Source organism: Mustela lutreola, chromosome 14 (genome assembly GCF_030435805.1).
Source record: "Mustela lutreola isolate mMusLut2 chromosome 14, mMusLut2.pri, whole genome shotgun sequence".
Taxonomy (NCBI): Eukaryota; Metazoa; Chordata; class Mammalia; order Carnivora; family Mustelidae; genus Mustela; species Mustela lutreola.
Window position 1 is genome coordinate 6,318,132 of NC_081303.1, and position 25,229 is coordinate 6,343,360.

Sequence of the window (25,229 nt, forward strand, 5' to 3'; positions counted from 1 at the left end):
ATTTCTGTCTTCAGCTGCTGAGTACTCTCTAAGAGCCTTAGAAATCGCCCAAGACCAGGGTTGAGAGCCATCCCCATCACCTCTACTTGTTGAATGCCTGATTCTGATTCTCTTTGAAGAAGCCAGGTTCCAGAGGAGGTTGCATGTTGTAGGCTAAGGGTTGAACTCATTGTGACGGGACACAAGCCCTCTGAACACAGTGCTCCCTTCACGGCCCACGGAAACAAATGCTGAATTCCATTTTTATCGCACATCACACCAGGATCACAAAGAATCCTAGAGTATCTTTATTTGTTCTATAACTTAATAGTACACCTATAAAATAATTACATTATACTTAGAGCTTTTCTTCATTTATAAACAAACCAAAAAAAAAAAAACAATTAAATACAATTTGAGCCATTATAAGGTAAACTTTGTACATAGAAGAACCTCCAGAAGGAGCTTAACCCTGCAGCATATCATATTGTTTCCATTGCTACACCCACAACTGGGTTCAAAGAGAGTGTACTCATGTGTGTATACTGTGAGTTCATAGCTTAATCCTTCCTCTATGTGCGTGGGTTATGTGTTCATAAAATGACAGGGTTGGCTTTGCAGTCAGCCAGAGAATCCCAACCACTCCCAACCTCCTCTACCCACTGGCCTCCATTTCAGTCATGTGGGCCTCCCCCCTTCACAGCTTTTCTGCCGTGTTTCTGCGCCGCGTCTAACTTGAGGTTTTCCAATTCAGGCAAGAATAAATTCTCAACTTGGACACATTCTCTGCTCTTTCTTCCCATCCCAAGGTTGCAGCCTTCGAGGACTTCTGTTGAGTTCTGCCTCCTGATGGAGGGCTGTCTATCCCCCATTTCTAAAACCAATACCCCCTTTTACAACAGCATATTGCGCTCGGGTCTCGTGGAGTTACGGGGTAGACAGAAATGAAACCTGCAGTTCAGGGGCAGGAAAGAGATTCAGGGACACGCCACACCTCGCTCTCCAGGTGAATGCCCCTAGACACCCCATCAGGAAGCCTCAGTTCCCCCAAGCAGTTTGTAGAGGGTCTCACAAACCTGGAGTGGGCCTTTCTGAGTGCCCTTGGCAGCAGCACATGAGACTGGTGCTCAGAAACGACCAAAGAAAGGTTTTCAAAGTTTGCTGATTTCCACCAATAGCATCTCATTCACATTCATCAGATCCCACCAACACTACTCACAGGGAAGACTCTGTGGGGCAATTTAGCAAAGGGACACAAGGTAAGTATAATTTTGCAAGAAAATAAGTTATGTCAGCTTTCTTACACCAAGAGACCTCAACATATAATCCTCAACGATTCATTATAAACATGAAACATAAGCTGATGTTTAATCGTCCTTAAAAAAAAAAAAATCCATTCTTTGAAAACGAAACTCCTGTAGGATAGCTTAACTAGATTTCTATTCTATATATTTTATTTTTTATTTCCTCCTACAGCACAAAGTGACCTGATTCCTTATATGTTTAAATAGTTCTCTCTTTTAGCAGGAAATATTTTTTTGTTTCGAGTCAGGGCAGTAAAGTGGTATAGCTTCTCACGGGCACATACGACTATTAAACATCACAGGGCTTTTAAGTTCCCTGTGAAAGAGTCCCCAGTGAGTCCCCTCCCTACACCTATCCGTCCCAACCCACTTCCAGATTTATTTATTGTGCTGCGATGATTTATTTAGTACCTGCAGGGAATCCGTTTTCACCGTAGGATCACAATGTGAGATCACCTGCCACCTCCCTGCCCAATGTAAGGCTGGGTCCTGGACAGTGAACTGCTGACCGGGCATTATTCCTGAGCTCAACCCCTGCCGAGCCTTACTCAGAACCGTGCTGCAAAGCCGGAGTCCAAACTCGGGAGACGATGCGTGGGTAGGTCTAGGGCGCTTCTGCACAGCCCTTTACAATACAGGCGGTTACAAAACCAGCGTTGCTGCGGAGGCCGTCGTGTGGAATAATATTCTAAATGCAGCGCTAATAGCATGCACACCCGAGTTCTTCGGAGTCCGCAGGTGGGGGGAGGAGGAGTGAGGAAGAAGAGGTGGGGGGCGCTGGGGGCGGGGGAGAGGGCGGCCCGCTGCCAGCAAGGTCCCCAGGGAAGCCCGTCTCAGGATCCCAGTGGCTCAAGGCGTCTCCTCCGGCAGCGGGCAGCGGGCTGGTGAGGAGAACCTCCCCTCCGCGCGCGGGGACGCGGTCCAGGCCCGCATCGCTGGGCGCGAGGGCAGCGCCCCCTTCACCGGGTGGAGGCTCCCCCGGGCCCGCGGGACAGGGCCGAGCGCCGCCTCCTTCGCTTCCGCGCGACGGGAGCTGGAGTGTCGGGGGAGGCCGGGGAAAGCTGGGCTTTTCCACATGGTGGAAACATCAACGCCGGACGGGCCGCGCGGCCCCCGAAGGTCCTCTCCCGCCGCCGGCCGGCGCCGAGCGGGTTTCCAGCCGCGTCCCTCGGGGCCCGGCGCGCAGCGCGTTGGGGGCGCGCAGGGGTGGGGCGCGCGGGGGCCCCGCGATCGGCCGGACGCGGCGGCGAAGCGCCACTTGGGAGCCGCGCGGGCAGCGGAGGGGCCACCGGGCAGCGCCGCGCGGGCTCCGAGGACGCGGACGAAGGCGGCGGCGGCGGCGGCGGCCCCGGGAGCTCGCGGGCAGCCGCGGGGGGCTTCACTGCTTGTCCGAGTCGCTCAGGTTCACGGACATGCACCGGCACTGCTTCACCTTCTGGATCTTCTTGAGTCGGAAGGGAGGGTCCATGCCGGGGCACTCGAGCTCCACGAGGACGGAGGTGACGCGCTGCGGCTTGCAGAAGGCGCACGACTGGAAGGACCCCTCGTCCTTGCGCACGTGGCGCGGGATGTAGAAGGAGTTGCACTGGCCGTAGCAGAAGCGGTTGAGGACCGTGCGGCTGCGGCAGCCGTCCTCGCTCACCGTCTGCCGCAGCGGCTGCGTCTTGCACCAGTCACTCTTGAGGTACTTGCGCTCGGTGACCACCAGGGCCTCCTGGCTGGAGGCCAGCACCTCCTTGATCTGGTGCTGCCATCGCTCCGAGTGGTTGCTGCTGCCCTTGTAGGGCGACGGGATGGCGCCCGCCGGCCGGTTCTTCCGGGCCTCGGCTGCCTTCACCAGCACGGCCACCAGGCACAAGGACAGGGAGAGCTTCCAGAACATCCTGCGAACGAGACAAGAGTGAGAGGGGTTGGCTGGGGCGGAGCTGGTTTCACGAGAGGACCTGCCGTCGGGTGCGGCGGCTGCAGGGGAGAGGCCTGGAGCCCCTCGGGGCGGCGGGGACACGGGGACACCCTCCGAAAGGCGACGCGAGGGGCGAGGGGCCGAGCGGAAAAGAACACAGAGCACTCACTCGGCTGCACTACACAAGAATGACAAGGCCAAGGTCGCCAGCGATAGCCCCCGCCGGCGGGCCGCAGGGCCAGCCATAGCGACTGCGTTTCCCTGCGTCTTCATTTAGTGGGGGACAAGTCCTGTCCCACGCACACCACGTGTTTTCCCCATGGGACCCTCAAAACACGTCTAAGTTCCCTACATTGCAGGGAAACTGAGGCACGCAGACGTTAGGAACTGGCCCACGGTGGCACAATCGCTAAGGAACGTCCAGGAGTCACGCACCTGTCTCCGGAGCCACCAAAAGGAGACACGGACCGGATCAGGAGGATCGGCAAAAAGAAAAGGCAAGCGGGGTGGGGTGTGGGTCACAAGTTTCTTTCAAAATAAGTATTAACCTACCAATGGACACAGACCGGGGAAAGTAATATTTACACCTCTGGTAATTGTTAGGAATACAAAAGTACATTGAACCTCGGCACAAAGATATTCAAGTTAATTCAAGAGAGTCATGAAGTAGAGTCTAGGAGCGGAAACCACTTCCCAGTCGGGAATTAAGAACTCTCCAAGGCCCTTATTAAAACGGCCTTAGAGGGGTGCCTGGGTGGCTCAGTGGGTTAGGCTGCTGCCTTCGGCTCAGGTCATGATCTCAGGGTCCTGAGATCGAGCCCCACATCGGGCTCTCTGCTCAGCGGGGAGCCTGCTTCCTCCTCTCTGCCTGCCTCTCTACCTGCTTGTGATCTCTCTCTGTCAAATAAACAAATAAAATATTAAAAACAAAACAAAACAAAAAAAACGGCCTTAGAGAACCCAACCGTAAGGGCATGACTAGATTCTGCCTTCTGTGTCTTAGGGCCTCAAGACCCCAGCGAGCCGGGATGGGAGCTTGGGAGGAGCTTCCTTACAATCAGGTCTTGTAGGAAGCAAACCAAGTCTGCCTGAAGGATGGACTTCTCTGAAGCTTAATTCAGTTCCCATTGCTACATTTCCATGAATCCCTCCAGGGACAGCAATACCCTGCCCCACCCCCCAGCAAAGATGATCTCTGTCTGCTGAGGATGGCAGCTCTTTCATTACCCTTATCATCCTCGCCACCATATTCGCATTTATTCATTGCTTCCCTGGATATCTTACCACCTCGAGAACCTGCACGAGACTCTGGTTCCTTTAACATGCACACACCAAAATGGCATGTAGAAATTATATATATACCATTATATAGTTCTATAATGTGTACTACACATTTATATTTAATTTTTATTTAATATTAAATTTATATTTATATGACATAAATATATAATTATGATAATATAATTTATATAAATATAAATAAATTTGATATTAAATATATTAACACCCCTGAACTATTATCAAGGTCTTACATATGTTTCTGCTAATAATAATAGTATTTATTGGTGTTCAAAACCCATCCCTCTTACAGTTTCTTCTCATGTATAAACATATCAGTTCTATGAAACAGGTATTAATATTTCTCCCACTTTACGGATTAGGAAACTGAGGCATGGAGAGGCTTCACAACGTACCAAGATCATATGTCCACTATGTGAAATATTTGAACCCTGGCTCCAGGTGAGGGTAGCTATATTATAGCTAAAAATATTTGTGTTAAGGGGTACCTAGGTGGCTCAGTTGGTTAAATATCTGCCTTTGGCTCAGATCATGATTCCAGGGTCCTGGGATCGAGCCGTATGTCTGGGCTCCCTGCTCAGTGGGGAGTCTGCTTCTCCCTCACTCTGTCCCTGCTTGTGATCTCTCTCTCTCTCACACTCACTCTATCAAAATCTTTAAAAAAAATTTTTTTGTGTTAAAATATCTATGCTAAAATATTCCTGTATGTCATTATTGTTAATCTAAGCGTAAACCACAAGAGGCTTTTGGAAACCACACAGCAGAGAATTCCTTCATTTATCAAGTTTCGCTGAGTATGTGTTCTGGAACAAACTCTGATAAGCCCTGAGAATTCCAGTACCTCTCTCAGAGACAAAGAGAAAGTTCTTCCAGTGTCGGACGAGCCCTGACAAGATCTGCTCTCCCTGTTCTCATTCCACGGACCTCCTCCTCGACACTCTACCTGCTCTGCTCCGGCAACCCTGCTCACCTTTCTGTTTCCAGAAGGTATGTGGCATTTTTCTGCTCTAGGGCCTTACGTCTGCCTTCCCTCTGATGTTGACATGGTCTTCTACCACCGTCTTCAAGTCTGTGCTCAGTTATCGCCACCTGGGTGAGGCCTTCATGGGTGACTTCATCACAGCCCTGACATTCACTGTCTCCTTCATCCCTGCTTTGTTTTCCTCCATGGCACTTAGCATCCGGTAAGAGAGTACGGTAAGATCTTACGGATTTTTGCATTGTCTGACTTCCGCAAGTAGAATATAAGGTCCAAGAAAGAAGGACCATCTGTTAAACCATACTGTATGTCCTGCACTTGGAACAGTGACTGGTACCAAGTAGATACTCAATAAATTCGTGTGGAAGGACACACAAATACCACGCCTTTTGGCATGCAGAGTATGGAGGCACAATGGGATAGGTTTGCACGGCCAAGAACATCTGAACCACTGGGATGCTTTAGAATGTAGATTCCTCAGCTCCACCCCCAAAACACCCCCAAACCAGCAGAGTCGAGGTGGAGTTTGAGATCTGTGTTTCAAAGAACTGCTTCCGGTGGCTTCCACGGGCCAGTGCCGCAGGGGATGATGGGGACACAGGGAAAGAGCATCGGTTCCTCCTGGATAGGGAACAGGAGAGGCCCAGGAATTAACAGCTAACGAGTGTCCTAAACTCCAAATAGGATTCTTCCAGGCGGTGACACTGCCAAGAGGGCAGAGTTAGGTAAGTGTAATGACAAGAGGCAAGAGAAGTAAAAATTAAAAAATAAAATAAATAAAATAAAATAAAATAAAAATTAAAAATAAAAAAATTTTTTAAAAAAGGAAAAATTGAGAACAGAAGAGGGAAAAAGGGAAAGATTTTCTTTTTTTGTAAAAGCATTTTGGGGCAATACAATTCCTGAGATTCTGAGACCGAACTGTTGAAGAACTTTCGTCATGTCTTCTCCCATCCAAGTACTAACCAGGCCCGACCCTGCTTAGTCTCCTCATGCCTCCTTAGTTCCACACACGAATTGTCACATGAAAATGGCCACACTCCCAGCAGATTCATGGCAAGCACTGAGTATTGGACTCACTCAACTTACACAGCTTATTATACTTGCAGAATGATTTGTGATCTCAATAGTCTCTTAAAAAGAAAGTATGTTGGTTCCATTTTAATAATTTCTAAAATTATTAACATTCTGAAAAAACACACAACCCAAAGTTTGCAAGTCCCAGCCAGGAAAGATTTACAGAGTCAGCCTGGTCCTCAAGACCCCCTAGTTCCAGGAACAGCTTCACAGGCATCTTTGATAGGCTCAACGATGCGTGCTTTTATTCAACAGGTCCTAGCTGTTGTCAGGGAGAACAGAATTAAAACATGTTCCGATCAATTTGGGGCAAAAACTCTCAGATTCACAGTATTAGATGTGATGATTAACAACATGCCTTCTTTGAACGCTTTGCAACATTTTCACAACATCTGGCAATCACCCGGAGAAGTTATGCTTCCCAAGAACCTAGGGGGAAAGCAAACCTCCCATTTGTAAGGGCAGGAAAAGAGGCTGATGATATCGCTCGGTGACTGGGGCCAACTGGGGGTTTCCTCCCCTCCATCTCGTGTCTTTACTCCTTCACACAAAGCAACAGGAATGTTGCCAAGGATCTGGAATCTTGGTGTCGGGACAGGCAAGGAGGCAAGAGGTATTCTGCTGAGTGACCATTATGCTTTTCACTCCAATCAAGGGCACCAAAGCAACTGAGTTTTTGCTCACAGTGCATCTCCTCTGGCCCTTGTGTATGGCGGGGGTCCTCAGGGTCCTGCATGCCTCTTTCTTCAGCTGGCTAACTTGCTCTTGCACACACCCGTCAGTGGCCCCGCCACACCCTGAATTTAGCCCTCAGAGTCTTCTTTTGCCTTGAATCACTCAGAGAAACTTGCCTTGCTACTCAGAGAAATGGTTGGCATACGATCAACCTCTCCGGAGCGTTGCCATAATCGTTGGTACCACAGCACGAATATCTTTCATTTTATCCTCACATCTTGTGTTTGGCTTGTCTCAGAAGAAACTCGTGAATAATTCCTTTCGGTTTTATTAACGATCCTTGGGGCCTGACAATGTTGTCAGTTTGCAAGGGGCGCCAGGACCGTAAATGCTGATCTGCTAGCAGTGTGGGTTGGTCGCTGTGGGTTGGGTAGAGAGAGAGGAAGCAAAAGCACTTTCCTCTTAAGTAATGCCCTGGGGCCCGGGCTTTCTTGGTGTCAGAACAAGGGCTGCACAGGCCAGGATAGTACAGAGGCTGCTAAAGGATCACTGGCCTTTTTCTAGAACATCAGCCTTTTCTAGAGACATAGACTCTTGAGTCGTAATGCCTCCTAAGTTCTAGGAAAGGCTGAGGCCATGCTAGATCCTCCCTGCCAAAAGGTGTAAGTGACTGAAGGCAAGGGTTCAGCTAAGCCGATTAACTCACTCCCAGCTCGACCTTGTTGGGTTTTAGAGGTCAGGCCCAGGCTGTGCATGAGTGGCGAATGGGATGGAACTCAAACATTTTCTGTGACCTAAGAATTCTGCACAGCCCGGGCAGGTTGGAGGGAAGCGCCCAAGGCTGCACATGGGCAGGCACATCTGGGATAAACCTGCTTCCACGGCCCAAGGGAAAACAGACTCCGAATCCAGCAGCGAACTCCAAACAAAAGCCCCTGACAGTGTTAGAATGCAATGATTATTTTTATGAATTTTACTACTAGAACCTCAACAGCCAAAGGTACTTCATCCGTGACATGGAGCCTTTGTTGGGAGGCTGTGGCGGAGCTCTCCAGCTAAAGGTGCACATTCCTGGCTCGGGGAGCACCCCCTGACTTTCAGCAACTGTCATCTACAGCCTGCGATGGCCCGATGGGCTGATCCCAGCCTGCGCCCTGTTTCCGTAAATAAGGTTATACTGAACACAGCCGTGCCTGTTTAGCTCCATTTTCTTCATTGGCTGCTTTTGGGTTACAAAGACAGAGTAGTGGGGACAGAGACACACCGCATGAAGTCAAAAATATTTACTATGGGGCCTTTCACAGAAAAAGTTTGCCGAATCCTGCTGCTAACTTTTCCTCTCCCATTCACTCATTGCTCTCCCCTTCCCTTTGTGCGCTCTGGCTCGAAAAGTAGCTCTGCATTTTAAAATGTCTCACTATGGGGGCGCCTGGGTGGCTCAGTGGGTTAAAGCCTCTGCCTTCGGCTCAGGTCATGATCTCAGGGTCCTGGGATCGAGCCCCTCATCGGGCTCTCTGCTCGGCGGGGAGCCTGCTTCCTTCTCTCTCTCTGCCTGCCTCTCTGCCTGCTTGTGATCTCTCTCTGTCAAAAAAAAAAAAAAAAAAAAAAAAAAAAAAGTCTCACTATGAAGCATTTCAAACATAGAGCAAGCTAGAACACATAATGAACCCTAGCTGCCCACCATGGAGGTTAAAACAGTATTAATAGTTCCAATCTTTATTTTGCCATCTCCTTCAATTTTGAGAGAAATGAAACAATATAGGTAAAGCCAAAGTTTTGTTCTTTTCTTCTGCTGCTGTTGCTGAGATGACCAGTGTCCTGAAGTTGATTATGTCATTCCTGCTAGTGCTTTTCCGTGTTTCCTGGTATGTTCTGTGGTGAGGGCATGTCTGCGTGTGTGCCCGTGACCTTCATGTGTATCTAGTACTACACTCTTGTTGAGCAACTTTTGCTTTATTGATTTGATTTGATTTGATTTTACTATGTTGTATTTTATTCATTTTATTTTTGGAGCACCTTTTAAAATCAACAATTGGTGTTTGAGATTTTATTCATGTGGATGTTTTGAGAAGGATCTATTCACCTCCACTGCACAGTGTGTGCATTTGCTTACTGGGGGCCCGTGAAGTTGCTTCTACTCTGTCATTGTTGTTAACAGTGCTGTCCTGAACAGATTTGTGTGTGTGTATTTATGCCTACCTGTTACAGGTTTACTAGAGGAGACACGGAGAAGTGGAAATGCTGCGTCACGGGTGATGTACAACTAGAGCTTGACAAAGTCCCGTCATCACCTTCCAAGTGCTTGCACCAGTCTTCCCCCCCCCAGAGTAATCTGTGCTGCTGCACACACTTGCTAACCCTTGGTGTTACCAGATTTATGATGTTTCGCCCATCTGGAAAGTTTGAAATGGCATCCTATTATTATTATTATTATTTTAATTTGCATCCTTCTGATTCCAAGTGAGTTTTTCACCAAGCTCAAATACTGTAGTTGTACACTAAAGGGAGGGATTGCAACTTATTATAAGTGGAGAAATGAAAACATTAGGAAAGGATGGGGTGCCTGGATGGCTCGGTCATTAAGTGTCTACCTTCAGCTCAGCTCGTGGTCCCAGGGTCCTGGGATTGAGCCCCGCATTGGGCTCCCTGCTCGGCGGGAGTCTGCTTCTTCCTCTCCCACTCCCCCTGCTTGCGTTCCCTCTCTCGCTGTGTCTCTGTCAGATAAATGAATAAAATCTTTTTAAAAAAAGAAAGAAAAAGAAAACATTAGGAAAGGAAAAATAAGTACTAACTATAAATCTTCTGAACTTCCTATGAGAAAAATAGGCAGTGGCTTGCAATTTCAAAGCAGAATGATCAGGGCATCCCATATGACTCAGAAGTGTGGAATCCAAATGGATTCATTTACTTTTCCAAGTGACATTGTCTGAGTGGAACACTGACTATCATTTTGTTCCAGGAGAAGTTTAATTTCCTCTGGAAAAATTATATTATGTTTTTAAAAAAGGTTTTCAACCAAAGAAGAAATGATACTATCATTACTTACTTTGACTTCTGGATAGCAAGTGTATCATTTAGGAATTCGTAATCAGAGTTCTTAGTCTTTGAAACAATCGGGATAAACTCGGTCTGGGAAATGTCACGTTGAGGTAAGATGGCAGAAAAGCAGTAAGTTGAGTAGGAAAATGGATGGGAAAGCTCTTTGAATGCTGTGCGCTTCTACGCACATGGTTGCTTTTCTCAAGAGTGGAACCACTTGGGAATGAGAGTGAGAACATGGTTTCTGGGCCTGGAGCTGCCCATCTCGTGACCCTGTGTGACTCACTCCTAAGCTTCCCTGGTCCCCGTCTGTAAAATGGTGTTAATAGTACTGGCCACCTCCATTCCATGTCGCTGCTATGAAGAATGTGGCACTGAGATCCAGTCATGGTCCAAGTCCTCTCAGAGCGAAAAACCATGTGTTTTATTTGAAAGGAAGGAAGAAATTATGAGCGATCCGTTAAGGATTTTATAGCCGGTGGCATTGTTCTCTGCAGCCACGAGGCAGAACCTTTACTATGATGGCGATGATGATTTTCAGATGAAGATTTTAGGCTGCGGCTCAAGGGACTAGTCATACTTGAGTGATTCTGCGCTTCTCTACCTTGTTCCTCAAGTCTTCTTCAGACAGTCTTGTGTGTTCAGGGTGAGCTTCTAAAACAAAAGTCTTCCCCTTCTCTGACAGCAGGCTTTGGATTTTCTGTCTGTGTATCCATAAAAATCAGAGGGGCCTGTCTAAAATGTGTGAGCAAAATCAAAAACGTCTTGACCACGTGCCCCGTCAACAACCTCTACTTCAAGCTACTTCGTTTCACTTGTGTGACAGTGGGGAGCGGTGGGGACCTTGCACGTAGGAAACCCTGACAAAACCGTGTACCCCCTTTTCAATTCCTCTGGAATTGATGACACAAGTATTTTTATTCCTTTTCTTTAGTCTTTTGATGTCTTTCACGGATTTTTCTTTCTCTGGTTTCCTCTTAGAGGTTAATAAACCTATTTTCTCCTTCCTCACCTTCCTACTAAGAATTTCATCCGTGCCAAGATTTTAGCCACCAGTTGCTATCTGCTCTTGACTCCCAGACTCTATACCCAGCTGCCTACCGAACATTCCCTGGATGCCTTATAGGGACCCCAAGTTTTCTAGGTCCCAAATCTTATCCTGTTTTTTTCACTCAGCGCCTCTTCTGAAAGTTACTGTCTCAGTGACACAGTGTTTTTCCTTTTCCCCCAGGCCAGAGAGCTGAAAGTGCAAGTCCTAGTTGATGTACTACCTGAGAGCCAACGTCTTCATTCTTCTTGCTAACAGAAGCACAATGTTGTCCAGGAACCAGAGTCCAGGTTCTTCATGGGCACTTCTACATACCGCGGAGTACGGAGCTGATAGGTCCTACTCAGTGACTAACAAGATATAAGAAAGAGCCTCCTGGGAGAGAATTTTACTCCCTGATGAAAAAAAAAGACATGCCAGAAGAAGTTACTGTTCCGGTCTGGGTTGTGTTTGTGCAAGGAGACTGAGGCTACAGCAGCCCCCAGCAGGGTACAGCATGGGATGCGAGTCAGACCGTTGCCGCAGAAAGCACAAAAGAGAAAGCCACCGTATTCTTGTTCACACGGGTAAGCTACTTGAACTGACCATCCCTACCGATGCTCATCTCTAGACTTTGATGTTGTCCATTAAAAACTCATCAGTATTTAAATCCCTTTCATCTGGGTATGGGGAGTACCCAAACTTATCTTCTCACATATTAAGCCCATTGTCTTAATGGTCTTCAATGATCGTCTTTCTTGTCTCACTGCTGAGCCCCACGGTTACGACTTTGGCTTGGGTCCTCCTCTCCTCACTGGCCTCCAAACTCGCGCTCACATCCACCTTCCAGGCTCGCGTCGAGGAGATCCTGGCATGCAGATCTGTCTCTCTTAGGCCCTGCAGTCTTCCCTCGCCAGGTTTCCCATCACGCACCGGTTCAAAGTCCTTGGCACAGTGCATGAGCCTTCTGTGATCTTTGTCCCCTCTCGTTTCATCATGTTGTCCCCTCACAATAGCACATTATGCCGGAAAGACACAGAACTACGTGTCCTAACACGCAAGGTCGTTTTCCACCCGCGAACATTTGCACGGCTCTTTCTCTTGCCCGAAATACTGCTTCTTTGACCACTGCTGGGTATTTAAGTTTCATTCAAGTTCCACTTCTGTTGCGACAGCTTCTGTGCTTCCCGTGCTCTTCCTCACTGCTGCCCTCACACCTGCCTCATCACAGCCAACAGGCCGCTGTCTGTGTTTTCCCCACTGGAGTGGGTGTCACTGGAAGACGTGATAGTTAACCTCTGTTTCCATACTGACTTGTGGTTGGTCTCCAGAACAGTTATAAATGCTTATTTATGGGGACGCCTGGGTGGCTCAGGTGGTTGAGCAGCTGCCTTTGGCTCAGGTCATGATCCCAGCGTCCTGGGATCGAGTCCTACGTCGGGCTCCTTGCTCGGCAGGGAGCCTGCTTCTCCCTCTGCCTCTGCCTGCCATTCTGTCTGCCTGTGCTCGCTCTCTCTCCCTCTCTCTCTCTGACAAATAAATAAAATCTTTAAAAAAAATGCTTATTTATGTATGAATGAATGAAAGAGGGAATGATTACATAGGTTTTGGCTACACTGGTACAGATGAGAATGTTTTTATTTTTTATTTTTTTGAGAATGTTTTTAATTTTTAAAACTATAAAGAAGAACTTGAAACTGGGTTAACTTTTCAGTAGCAATAATGCTTTTTATGAAAGCCTTTCATCATCATGATTTAGTAATACCAAGCTATCAAAATCAGAAGTCAACGTAACTACTAAAAGTGGACTGATTATTTATTTATTTATTTATTTCTTTTTGCAATCGAATAGACGCCTATGATTCAGTAGTATACTTTTGCAGGTCCTCATCCTCGTTTTATTGCAAACTGTGTCCGCCTGTCTTTGCTCTTGCTGATGCTGACCTGAAGTTCATGTCTTCTGTCCATTTTTCTTTTTTCTTTTTTTTAAAGATTTTATTTATTTATTTGACACAGAGAGAGAGAGATCACAAGCAGGCAGAGAGGCAAGCAGAGAGAAAGGGAAGCAGGCTCCCCGCTGAGCAGAGAGCCCGATGCCGGGCTCGATCCCAGGACCCTGAGACCATGACCTGAGCCGAAGGCAGAGGCTCAACCCACTGAGCCACCCAGGCGCCCCACGTTTTTCTTTTAGAAGATTATCTATTTATCTATCTATCTAAATTTAAACTTGACAAGATTTTCAAAAGAGTTTGAGAAAGGACAGGGCGCTTGAGGGATGCAGTTGTTAAGGGCCCCACTTGGTTTTGGCTCAGGTCACGGTATCAGAGTTGTCAGATTAAGCCCCTCCTTGGGCTCTGAGCTCAGCCTGGAGTCAGCATGAGATTCTCTCCCTTTGTGTCCCCCTCCGCGTCTGCCCCTCCCCTGCCTCCCTGCTCAAGGCATGCGTGTCTGTGCCTGCACTCTCTCTCTGGCAAATAAATAAAATCCTTAAAAAAAAAAAAAAAAAAAGCCTTTCAAACCCCAAACCTGTTATAATGAGATAAATTCTATGAGAGAGAACTAGAGAGAGATACGAATTCAAGGAAAAGAATGACATTACATTTCCTTTCAGTGTTTCTACATATTTTTAAAAAATGTGTAATAGTGGGCATAAAATATAGCTATGGTATTTGGCTATGATGGTATTTAGATTCCTCTGGAGACATTAAAAAGAATATTATGACTATCATCTTTTAAAACATCAGTGTTGCAATATTCTTTAAATAATATTTGCTGCAAATTTATATGTCAGAGTTTGTGAGAGGTTACATAGATTTAATAATAGGTTAGTAAAAATGAGTATAGGCCAGTACACTAAACATGTTATTATATTACTATTTCTAAACACAAGAATTGTGTTAACAATACCAGGCAAGAAGATTAATTCACCCTTGAATTCTCTGATACATACAAATTTTATGCCCCCAAGTAAATGTCATGAAGAGAGATCTCAGACTTTGCTTCTCTCCTATTCTTGTACTCAGGTCTCCCAAATTCTGCAACCTCTTTTCTGACAGTTTTTCAAAACACTCTGTTGGCTAATGGGTCCATAGAGAACTGGAAAGTCCCATATTAAGTAATTTAATTGAAACAAGAAGTGTGGTTCAGTTGCTGTTAAGTCTTATGCACCCTGCCCTTTTCATGTTAGCTCCTGAATTCAATTGATGTTGAATTCAGACAAACTAAAGGGTAAATTCAAGGCTCTCGACCAAAGAAAACAAACACAACCACAGACAACCAGCAGACTTATGCCAATGGACATGGAGTCATGGAAAAAGTAAAAAAAAAAAAAAAAAAGAATAAAGGAAAAATTTAAAAATGTCAAAAACTTATTTAAAATGAATATAATACCCAATACCCAAACCTGTCTTTTTATACACCTGTACGAGTAGCACTTTTACTAACACTGTTAGCATTAACTGGTTTGTTCATTCATCCCACGTGTTCTGTGCACCTTCCTAGGGGATGGGATACAAAGATGAGTAAGATATCCATTTCATGCCAGGAAAAAGATAAATGAACAAGAAGTGACAGGGACAACCAAGACCAGGCTGGCTTTCTCAGGACAGAGAACAGGAGAGGAAGAGCTGGCGGGAGGAGACAGGGCGGTCTCCACACACGGGAAATCTGTCTGGTACAGGAGGGCCTCACAGGCTCTATCTGAAGGGATGGCATTCGCTGAGGGTCAGAAGATCAAGAGAAGTGGGCAGCGGTGGGAACTCGGGTACATAAGCTCTTCCAGAGACCGAGGAAAAGGAAACCTACAAAGGCGGCCGAGAGAGGGCAGAGATAGCCAGACTGTGAGAAGTCAGATGAGGGGAGACAGACGCGTGTTCCCTGGATCGAGGGTCCCCCAGTCTTGGGGCGAGGAGTTTTAGAGACATAGTGGGGTGAGGGCAAGACTGCCGAGGGGGGAAAGTGAAGATAATATGTAATGGATTCTGACTTTCAGACTTTAAAATGTTGGTAAGCCGCATTATCTAGCCTTCCAAATAGTCAACAGTTTACTCGGAGTGAAGTCAAAGGACCAACTGGACAGGACAGAAAGTACTTTCTGAACCGCAACATCGGTAACCCAAGCAATTTCACCCTGAAAAGCTGAGCAAAATGAAGCGAGGACCGAGCGGATGCCTGGGCTTGAAGTTCCTGATACTCCTTCCGAGATTTCTGTTGATTTTCACATTTTTTTTAAAAGATTTTATTTATTTCTTTGACAGACAGAGATCACAAGTAGGCAGAGAGGCAGGCAGAGAGAGAGAGGAGGAAGCAGGCTCTCACTAAGCAGAGAGCCCGATGCGGGGCTGGATCCCAGGACCCTGAGATCATGACCTGCACTGAAGGCAGAGGCTTAACCCTCTGAGCCACCCAGGCACCCTGATTTTCACATTTAATCTTCTCCCCCAAACACCTAAGCTTCCAGCCCTCTTCAATGGAAAACTCCTTCGGAGTAGAGATCAGTCTCTTTTAACCACTACCATATTCCTGGAACTCATCCCAGTGTATAGAAAATGACCGACAAATATTTATTGAATAAATGAACAAATGTCCAATATTTTAGAGAAATTACAGATGTCATAACTGCTGGTATTCAAACAGCCAGATTACAACTGATATTTGAGAAAAAGGAAAGCCCTAGAGATTAGGAACCAGTCCTTTGCCTTTTATTTGGGAAACAAAGTGACTGTAAGTGTACCATTCATGCAGGAAGTATTTACTGAACGCACATGTGCTCGTGATATGTTTGGTGTCCATTCTGCTTTTTATAACTCTCTGTTTAGATCTTTCCTTGGATCAGCCTAATTATAAATAATGTAAATAAAAAGGATCCTTACTGAACTTTCGAAGTAAGTCTTGGGCATGTTTCTTGTTAACATCACATAGAGCCAGTCATACCTTCAGCCAACCTTATCAAATATTTTCTAGGATATGGTTTCCAAACACAAAGATGGGCACATTTTTCTTTGGAGCAAGTTCTATTAACAATATCCACTATTTGCATTCAATTCGAATTCAGTATAGGACTCCTTTTCTTTAACTAGTGGTCCTCAAACCTCATTATGAACGAGATACACATGGGAACTTGTTAAAAGTGTAGATCCCAGGACTACATACTGCAGGAGTTGTGATTCCCAAGATTTGGGCTGGAACCTGAGAAATGGCATTTATAAGAAGCATCCCCTATTCTGAAAAACAGAGCCAAAACTATTTGTCTAAAATGAAATTATCTGCGCTTTGGTCCACTGCCCACGGCCAACTTCATTAATTATATCCTCATTAATAAGGACCAGAGACTAATCCAGGAATACGCAGCAATCAGAGTTAAAGTTAATTGAAATTCAGAGCTAACATCTCTTCTTTCTGTGAGCAATTTCCCCATGTTTAGAGCAGGGGACTTCTTTCATGGTCTGTGACAGGAAGATGTGAGGGAGATGATTTGCAAGTAATTGTGATGTATGTTTCCACTTAGAATGCCTTTCTTCTCAAGCCTGTGTGCCACGGCTTTGGCAAGCTCTGCGGACCTCAGTGTTGGGAGGGACCCCTGCACGGAGACCCCAGGGGAGAGGGTCTGCACCGGGGACTCGCCACTGCGACGCAGGTGTACTGGAGGCTGGCAGTCACGTAACACGCGGAAGCTGCAGCCCAGGGACCAACTCGTCTGATTCTCATGACCTGCCTCCCCTTCCCTCCTTCCACTTTTCCATGAAGTCTGGGGCTCTCCCAGGTAACACACATGGACTGGGAGCCTCAAGGGCTGGAGAGAAGCCATAGCAGGTATCAGTTACGGAGAAAGGGGCCACATAAAGAAATCTGCATATTTAATACGAAGACAGTCATAGGCATTTGGGAGAGGCTCTGGTGATGGCAGTGTTGGGCGACAAGGGAGAGTGATCGATTGATCCCTCAGAGCTGCAGTCAGTGCCCGAGGGGCTGTCCTGTGGAGGACACAAGCCTCACCTGCCTTTTTCAGAGCAGGTGACGGTCCACAAGCAGCTGCGCCAAGGCCAAGTGTTCTTACCAAATATGCACATTTTTTAAAAAATGGATTTTATGGGGCGCCTGGGTGGCTCAGTGGGTTAAGCTTCTGCCTTCAGCTCAGGTCATGATCTCAGGGTCCTGGGATCGAGCCCCACATCGGGCTCTCTGCTCAGCAGGGAGCCTGCTTCCCCCTCTCTCTTTGCCTGCTGCTCTGCTTACTTGTGATCTCTGTCAAATAAATAAATAAAAATCTTTGAAAAAAACAGAAAAGGATTTTATTTATTTATTTGAGAGAGACAGCCAGAGAGAGAGCACAAGCAGGGGAGCAACAGAGGCAGAGGGAGAAGCACCTCTGAGCAGGTCTCACCTGGTCTCACCTCTCACCCCTGAGTAGGAAGCCCAAGGTGGACTCGATCTCAGGACCCTGGCACCATGACCTGAGCTGAAGGCAGATGCTTAACTGACTGAGCCACCCAGGCATCCCCAAATGTGTACATTTTTAAAAAGATAACAACTAAAGCTTTTTAAAAAGTGACTGGTGTCAGGGCTCCTGGGTGGCTCAAGTGGTTAAGTGTCTGCCTTCAGCTCAGGTCGTGATCCTGGGGTCCTGGGATGGAGTCCCACATCGGGTCCCCAGGTCATGGGGGAGGCCTGCTTCTTCCTCTCCCTCTGCCTCTTCCCCGCTTGTGCTCTCTCTGTCTGTCTCTCTCTCTCTCTCTCAAATGAATAAATATTTTAAAAAATTGTTTTTTAAAATTTTTTAAAAGATTTTATTTATTTGACAGACAGAGATCACAAGCAGGCAGAGAAGCAGGCAGTGAGAGAGAAGGGGAAGCAGGCTCCCCGCTGAGCAGAGAGCCCGATGTGGGGCTCAATCCCAGGACCCTGAGACCATGACCTGAGCTGAAGTCAGAGGCTTTAACCCACTGAGCCACCCAGGCGCCCCATTGTTTTTTTCTTTAACGTGACTGGTGTCAAGAACACATAAATCCACAGAGACAGAGCACAGACTGGTGGTTTCTAGAGGCTGGAGTGGAGTGGGAGGGGGAACTATTAATGAATGAGCACAAGATCCCCTTTGAGGGTAATGAGAATGTTTTGAAACTAGACTGAGCTTATGTTTGCACAACTTTGTGAATGTACTGTCATTGAATTTTGCACTTTGAAATGGTTAATTTTATGGTATGTGAATTTTCTCTTAAAAAACAGCAGAGAAATTAACATAAAACTATTTTTTGAACAAAATTCTGTTTATGGTTAAAATTGAAATCAGTAAAAATCAACCATTGTTCTCAAAAACAAATACAAAGAAGTATGTGGCTTGATTCATAGCACATTAAATGCTTTACCTCTGAGGACATATGCAACGAAAGTTCTGTGGTGGTTGTTCAAGGACGTTATTGTGTAAACAGTGGCCATATGGATGACCCAAGTTAACTGCTTTTCTTAAGAACTTGATCTTTTTGCCTTTAAAATATTAATTTCATTGGGTTGCAAAAATTCTGTTTGTTACTTGTAGAAAATTTGGAGAATTCAGAAAATATTAAAGAGAAATATAAGTAAGTTTAAACGACTATATAATCTTCTGACACATGTGAGTGTTCAATGTACTTAATTATTCTTCCATTTAGCTGGTGCCCAATTCCCAACTTTACAAGTAAAACTGCTCTAAACACCTCTGTATGTGAAGTTTGGAGCATCACACTGACTTAGCCATTACTTTAACCACAAAGAGACCTCTGCATTCCAAGATTTTATGGGTCTGAATATTTCCTTAGGGAATCAAGTGCCTTTGGTCCAGGGGCAGATGGAAGAGATAGCTGCCGCAGACCCTACTAAGGATGAGCCTGGAAACTGACAGTTCAGAACTCCCGACAAGCCACGGAACCCGGAAGAGATAGGGTCTGAGCAGACGCAGAAGAATGACCTTTGATTATTTGTCTGTCCTCTCCTGTCAAGTGATTCTAAGTGTAATAGAAAATTTTGGAGTTCCCATACAAGGGAATAGTGAGAGACAAGCTTTATGTAGGCAGGCTGTCTTTAAATAAATACAAGAGAAGAATGTGCTGGTGAGGAATATGTGAGTAGAGCATCGGTATGAAACATCCGTATGCATGATCAATAAATATCCGGTAATAAAAGGAGGCTTGACATCAAATGGACAATATCCTTCTATATTAAAATAAATACAAAATATTAAAAAAATGATTTCTCTGAATAGCTCGATAGCAGGTTAGTAGAATAATTCCAGAAGTTATGGATAAAATTTCCTCCTATTTTCTTCCAATTAGGGCTTTTCCTCTTTTCACAATTAATTATGGATAAATTTTGATCTTAAAGTGTGGTTCCCTGATTAGTAACATCTGTATCACCTGGGAATGTTTTAGAAATTGCCCTCACCTCCATCGCCCAGATCTACTGAATCAGAAACTCTGGAGAGGAGATGAGATGTTTTGGGGTCCAACAGTCTGCATTTTAACAAGCCTTGCTGGTGATTCTGGTTTTTTCTACATGGGCTCTCTGTTACAAAACTTAGGGGTAGAGGGCATTAATGGTAAGGGATTTTAATAATTGATGCAATTACTTCACTCCTTGCTAATTACTGTACATTTCTTACTTCCCTGACACACTAATTTAAAAAGCAATGTTAGTTCTGTATGTAAAAAAGTGTCTTCATCAGTTTTCATCTAAAATACCTAGTGAAAATAGTAAGATATTTCATCGAAAACTCACTGTTCATTTGTTGTTTCACAGTCCCACTTTTTCTGGAAGTTACATTTTAGTGAGGATGCACAGTTAATAAACCAGTAAATGTTACAAAACCAGGATATTTTCAGAGAGCAGGAGGTGCTATGGAGAACAAAAGTCCAGGATGATGGGAGAAAAAAGATTTGGCTGAACCGTCATGCGTTGAGTGGTTAGTTAGGGAAGGTTCGTTAGAAGGTTAGTTAGAAGGGAAGTTTGTTCTGAGAACATACAACCTGACACCTGTACCAAGGAGTGACACCCTTCTTTCTGGAAAGAGGCAAGAGCTAGCCCAGGAACGACCAGGGGTGAGGACAACTTGTCACGTTCTTGCAAGAGAAAGGCCAGGGTGGCTAGTGATTAGTGATCTGGGGGACAGTATTAAGACATCGCGAAGAGGCAGGTGGGGACCAGATCGTATATGGTCTCGTGGGCTAAAATGAATGTTCAGACTTTACTGTATGTTCAATGAGAAGCCAGCACAGGTTTTAAAGTAGTAAAGTGGTATGACCTGATTTCACGTCCTAAAAATCTTAGCGCTCTTACTGCTCTATGAAGAAAGGAGAGTATGTTGGTGAGAAAGCAAGCTGAAGACCGTAGAGCAGGCTATTGGGATGATCTAGATTAGAAACAACAATGGTGGTTGGGGCGCCTGGGTGGCTCAGTGGGTTAAAGCCTCTGCCTTCGGCTTAGGTCATGATCCCAGGGTCCTGGGATTGAGCCCCACGTCGGGCTCTCTGCTCGGCAGGGAGCCTGCTTCCTCCTTTCTCTCTGCCTGCCTCTCTGCCTACTTGTGATCTCTGTCAAATAAATAAATAAAATCTTAAAAAAAAAAAAAAAAAAGAAACAACAATGGTGGAGAAGACAAGGAAATGGCTCTAAGACATGTTTCAAGGGGGGCGCCTGGGTGGCTCAGTGGGTTAAGCCTCTGCCTTCGGCTGGGGTCATGATCTCGGGGTCCTGGGATCGAGCCCCACATCGGGCTCTCTGCTTAGCAGGGAGCCTGCTTCTCCCTTCTCTCTGCCTGCCTCTCTGCCTGCTTGTGATCTCTGTCTGTCAAATAAATAAATAAAATCTTAAAAAAAATAAAAAGACACGTTTCAAGGATGAAAAACAATGTAACATACATTTGGTTAGATCTGAGAGTGAAGCAAAGTTTTTGAAATAAGAAAGACCAAGGGGGGACGCCTGGGTGGCTCAGTTGGTTGGGCCGCTGCCTTCAGCTCCGGTCGTGATCACAGGCTCCTGGGATCGAGTCCCGCATCGAGCTCCTTGCTCGGCGGGGAGGCTGCTTCTCTCCCTGCCTCTGCCTGCCTCTCTGCCTGTTTGTGTGTACTCTCTCTCTCTCTCTCTGGCAAATAAAATCTTAAAAAAAAAAAAAAAAAGACCAAGGGAAGAGAAGTTTTAGGACAGAAATCAAGGATTTGGTTTTGGCCATGTGAAGTGAGATGCCTATTAGATATCTAAGTGCAAAGGATCCACTAAATTGTTAATATGAGTCTAAAGGTGACCGTGAGAGGTGACAGTGGGCAAAAGATGGTATTTAAAGCCAGGGACACAGAAAAGTGTATTTAGGCAGGCGCCAGAGAAGACTGAGTGCCCAGCACAGCTCTGGGGCCCTCCTGCCTCACAACGTTATGCAGAGAAGGAGGAACCAGTGAAGAAGATAGATCTGGAGCAGCCAGAGCTGAATAAAGGAACTGAGGAGGAAACATCACACAAGCCAAGAGCGGACGTTTCAAGAAGGCGTGGTTAAGACTTTGGAAAGCTGCTGAGATCAAGTAGGTGGAATTTCAGGAAAAAACCTGCTCCATGGATTTGGTCCTATGGAGGCCACCGTCAACCGAATGAGAGTAATTTCAGTGGAGATGCTTTAGGAGGAAGCCACATTCAGCAGGGATGGGGTGAGAATGAGAGGTAAGGAAAGAAGACGGTGACCAGAGGAATTTTGCTGTGCAGGAGACCATAGGAAGGAGATGGTGGTTGGAATGGGTGAGGGGGCAATTGGAGAGGTTCCAGAAATGTCAGGGATTATTTCAGGGTCTGTGATGTGCAGGGGTGTCATGAAACTTGTTCTTCATGGAAACAACGAATGACTCCAACAAATCTGATAAATCCTCAATATACATCATACTCCTGTAAGTCCAATCAATTGGGTTTCAACTTTTTCTCCACTCACAGTTTTATTCATTAAATGCTTTTTATTAAAGGGACCTATCAGTCCAGTGTCCTTTTGCCTCACTTTCCCTCTCCATAATTTCAAATATTAATTTATTTTACTCCTACCCCTTTGATGAGGTCAAAAGGCAAGAGAATAAGATAGTATCTCAGAAGTACTTTAAGTCTCTTGGAGGTACTCTATATCAGTAAGGCTTTTATTATTTTTCCTCATTTACTCATTTCCTTTCTCTCTCTGGGAGGGCACTTTCGAGATTATACGAGGTTGGGATTTATGAGTTAAACAACACAAATACTTCACGACACAAGTACTAGCACTTAAAGAAAAAGGGATAGGGGTCATTGCATAATATTGTAAATTTTGGGACTAACAATTTTGTTTTGTGGGTTTTCTTCCTGAGGCTGTGTTCCAGAGAGGGCAATAAAGGGTAAAACTCATTAGTGCATCATTATCTTTTGTCTGAAGGAAACAATGTGTGGTTTCTGGGCAGCCCACTTGGTGTTTGCATTGGTCCTGGATGTATTTCAAACCAACTATATTGTTTGAACAATTCCCCCCTTAAACATGAAAAAGACCACCACTAAACCACAGAGTTGATGCTAAATTACTAGGTGATGACTCTTCTGGCTCCTAAAGGTTTCTAGATCTCAGTCACTGAAATCATGGATCTTTCTTCTAATGAGAAAGATCTAAGCTTTCATGGTAGACCCCCCATGCAGTCTTCCCACTCCTGCCCCCAGTGCATTCCATGGACTTCTGAGAAGTTTGGTTTAGAATCAAGGTCATGGAGTTCTCTCCAACCCCGGCTCTTCATAGCAATTCTTTGGAAACTTGCGAAGTATTTCCAGGTCAAATCTGCAAATTCACTTTTATCAGCAATTGTATAATCAATCAATATGTTTGATAATGAAAACCCAATCTCTTTTCTCTTTTGTCAAAATTAGGCATTAAGTGGAGAGCGGTGATTTTATTTTATTCTGTTGTTTGCTAACTTCACTTATCTTCCCTGGGGATCTCATTAGACTTTATTTTTTATTTCTGTATTTTTAAATGGAGATATCAGAAGAGCATTTATGAAGGACCTGAAAAAATACCTTTGGGGTCATCTGGGAAGAAATACTTTTCATAGGAATTTCCATTAAATATAGCATCATATACTGTGTCTCCAAAAGACTGTTGACTTGTTTGATTTATTATCAATTGATTTGTTTTGCTTATTATTTGATTTGTCTCTTGTAATCTCATGTCTAGATTTTTTTTTTTAAAGATTTTATTTATTTGACAGAAAGAGATCACAAGCAGGCAGAGAGGCAGGCAGAGAGAGAGGAGGAAGCAGGCTCCCCACTGAGCAGAGAGCCTGATGCGGGCCTCGATCCCAGGACCCTGAGATCATGACCTGAGCCGAAGGCAGCGGCCCAACCCACTGAGCCACCCAGGCGCCCTCATGTCTAGATTTAAACAATAATAATAAAAACAATTGCTTATATTGCTTTCCAATTATGCAAAAGTTTCAAGGTTTTAATGTCAGAGAGCTAGAAAACCATAGGAACGGGAGAGTCATTGTATAGTGACCGAGCCCCAAATCCATGCTTGAATTGTGGGTTTTATTTTTGTTCTTATAATGATTAGTGTTTGGTAGAATCCAGTGATGCACACACGGGAAGGTGATGGCTAAGCAGTGACTGGTGTTGTCCTCGAATCAGACTGCCTGGGTTGCAACCCTGTGTCCAACACTTTCCACTGGCAAAAACGGCAGCAAGTTTTGAACTCTCCTTGTATTGTGGTTTCCTCATCGATAACCGGACAAGAAAACTGAAACGCCATCATTATTAACAGCCAGGATTCAAATTTATGCCTGACAAAAAAGTTCCTTGCTCTTCCCATATATATCCCAATTATTCAAAAATTAAAACCCCCTTAGTTTCTAATAATTTACTAATGTGCCTTTCTCATTATCAGTTAAATATCCAAAGAAAACAATAAAGTGATATTTAAAAATGGAACAATCTATCATGCCATTTTGAATTTCTTAGTAAATTTTGTACAAGGAGCCCTGTATTTTTTATTTTCTCTAGGTGTTCACACACAGAGGCCCAGAATTTAGGGACTATCTGCTCCAGGCCTCTCCTGGCCATCCTGGGTTTCTGAGGGGATAAAGCACATTTATCATCTGCTGGTGCCTGTTCTGGTGCCCTTGGTTAACACTGGATAAAACTATTCTTCAAGGTAAGTTCTTTGATTTCTCTTCAATTATGAATTTGTTGAAAAATGCATAATTTTTAATAAAATTATTTAATAAAATTAAAAAAAAATTTTTAATTGGAAATAGCACATTATAGCTAAGAAAATCCATTGTGCTCGAAGATAGGAGTCCCGTGACATAGGCCCACGATGGAAACCCTTACCTTTCAAAAACCCAAATCCTATCTAGTATCACTCAAAGACATTTTAGAGACGCCAAGATAGGGAAGGTGGTACCTTACGAGGCAGCAGATTTTGTTATTTCTGTTCACTGTCATCAATATTATTTCTGTTCACTTTCACAGTCTTTTCTTTCAAATATTTTTTAAAGATTTTATTTATGTGAGAGAGAGAAAAAGAGAGAGAGGAAAGACAACGGACCACAGAGGGAGAGGGAGAAGCAGCCTCCCCGCTGAGCAGAGAGCCCGATGCTGTGCTCGATCTCAGGGCACTGGATTGTGACCTGAGCTGAAGGCAGACGCTTAGTGGACTGAGTCACCCACGTGCCCCAACTTTCACAGTCTTAAGAACAAAATATCATCACTTCTGCAAACCATGCCTGTTAAATTCCTTTCATGTGAGCCAAAGAGTTGGTCTTCATGTATCTAAAGATGGCAGTTTTTTGCAATTAATTCAAGTTTTAAATGACCTGTTTGTGCTTTTCAAAGGAATATATATATATTCCTGGAAGGCTATGGAGTAGTGAGATTCTGGTGCAGAAGTGAAAACTGCAGCTTTGAAATGTTACGTATGCAATTCTGCCACCA

General features: G+C 45.1%; 1 protein-coding gene and 1 long non-coding RNA gene across 5 annotated transcripts in view; one reads left to right on the top strand and one right to left on the bottom strand.

The window, feature by feature from the left end:
• Positions 1-264: 264 nt before the first annotated feature.
• Positions 265-25,229, bottom strand: part of GREM2 (gremlin 2, DAN family BMP antagonist) — a 110,956-nt gene continuing 85,991 nt past the window's right edge. For 2 of the 4 annotated variants that reach the window (XM_059145238.1, XM_059145235.1), the window contains one exon: positions 265-3,166. In XM_059145238.1, coding sequence (XP_059001221.1) covers positions 2,662-3,166 — 505 coding nt within the window. In that variant the 3' untranslated portion in view covers positions 265-2,661. Of the gene's footprint in view, positions 3,167-3,538; positions 3,735-25,229 lie in introns of those variants that run through there. The other 2 variants (XM_059145239.1, XM_059145236.1) reach the window with 2 other exon arrangements.
• On the top strand, positions 4,831-12,841 carry LOC131814379 (uncharacterized). Its single transcript, XR_009347292.1, has 3 exons — positions 4,831-4,926; positions 5,213-5,472; positions 11,487-12,841. It is a non-coding gene; the product is annotated as an uncharacterized LOC131814379 (long non-coding RNA).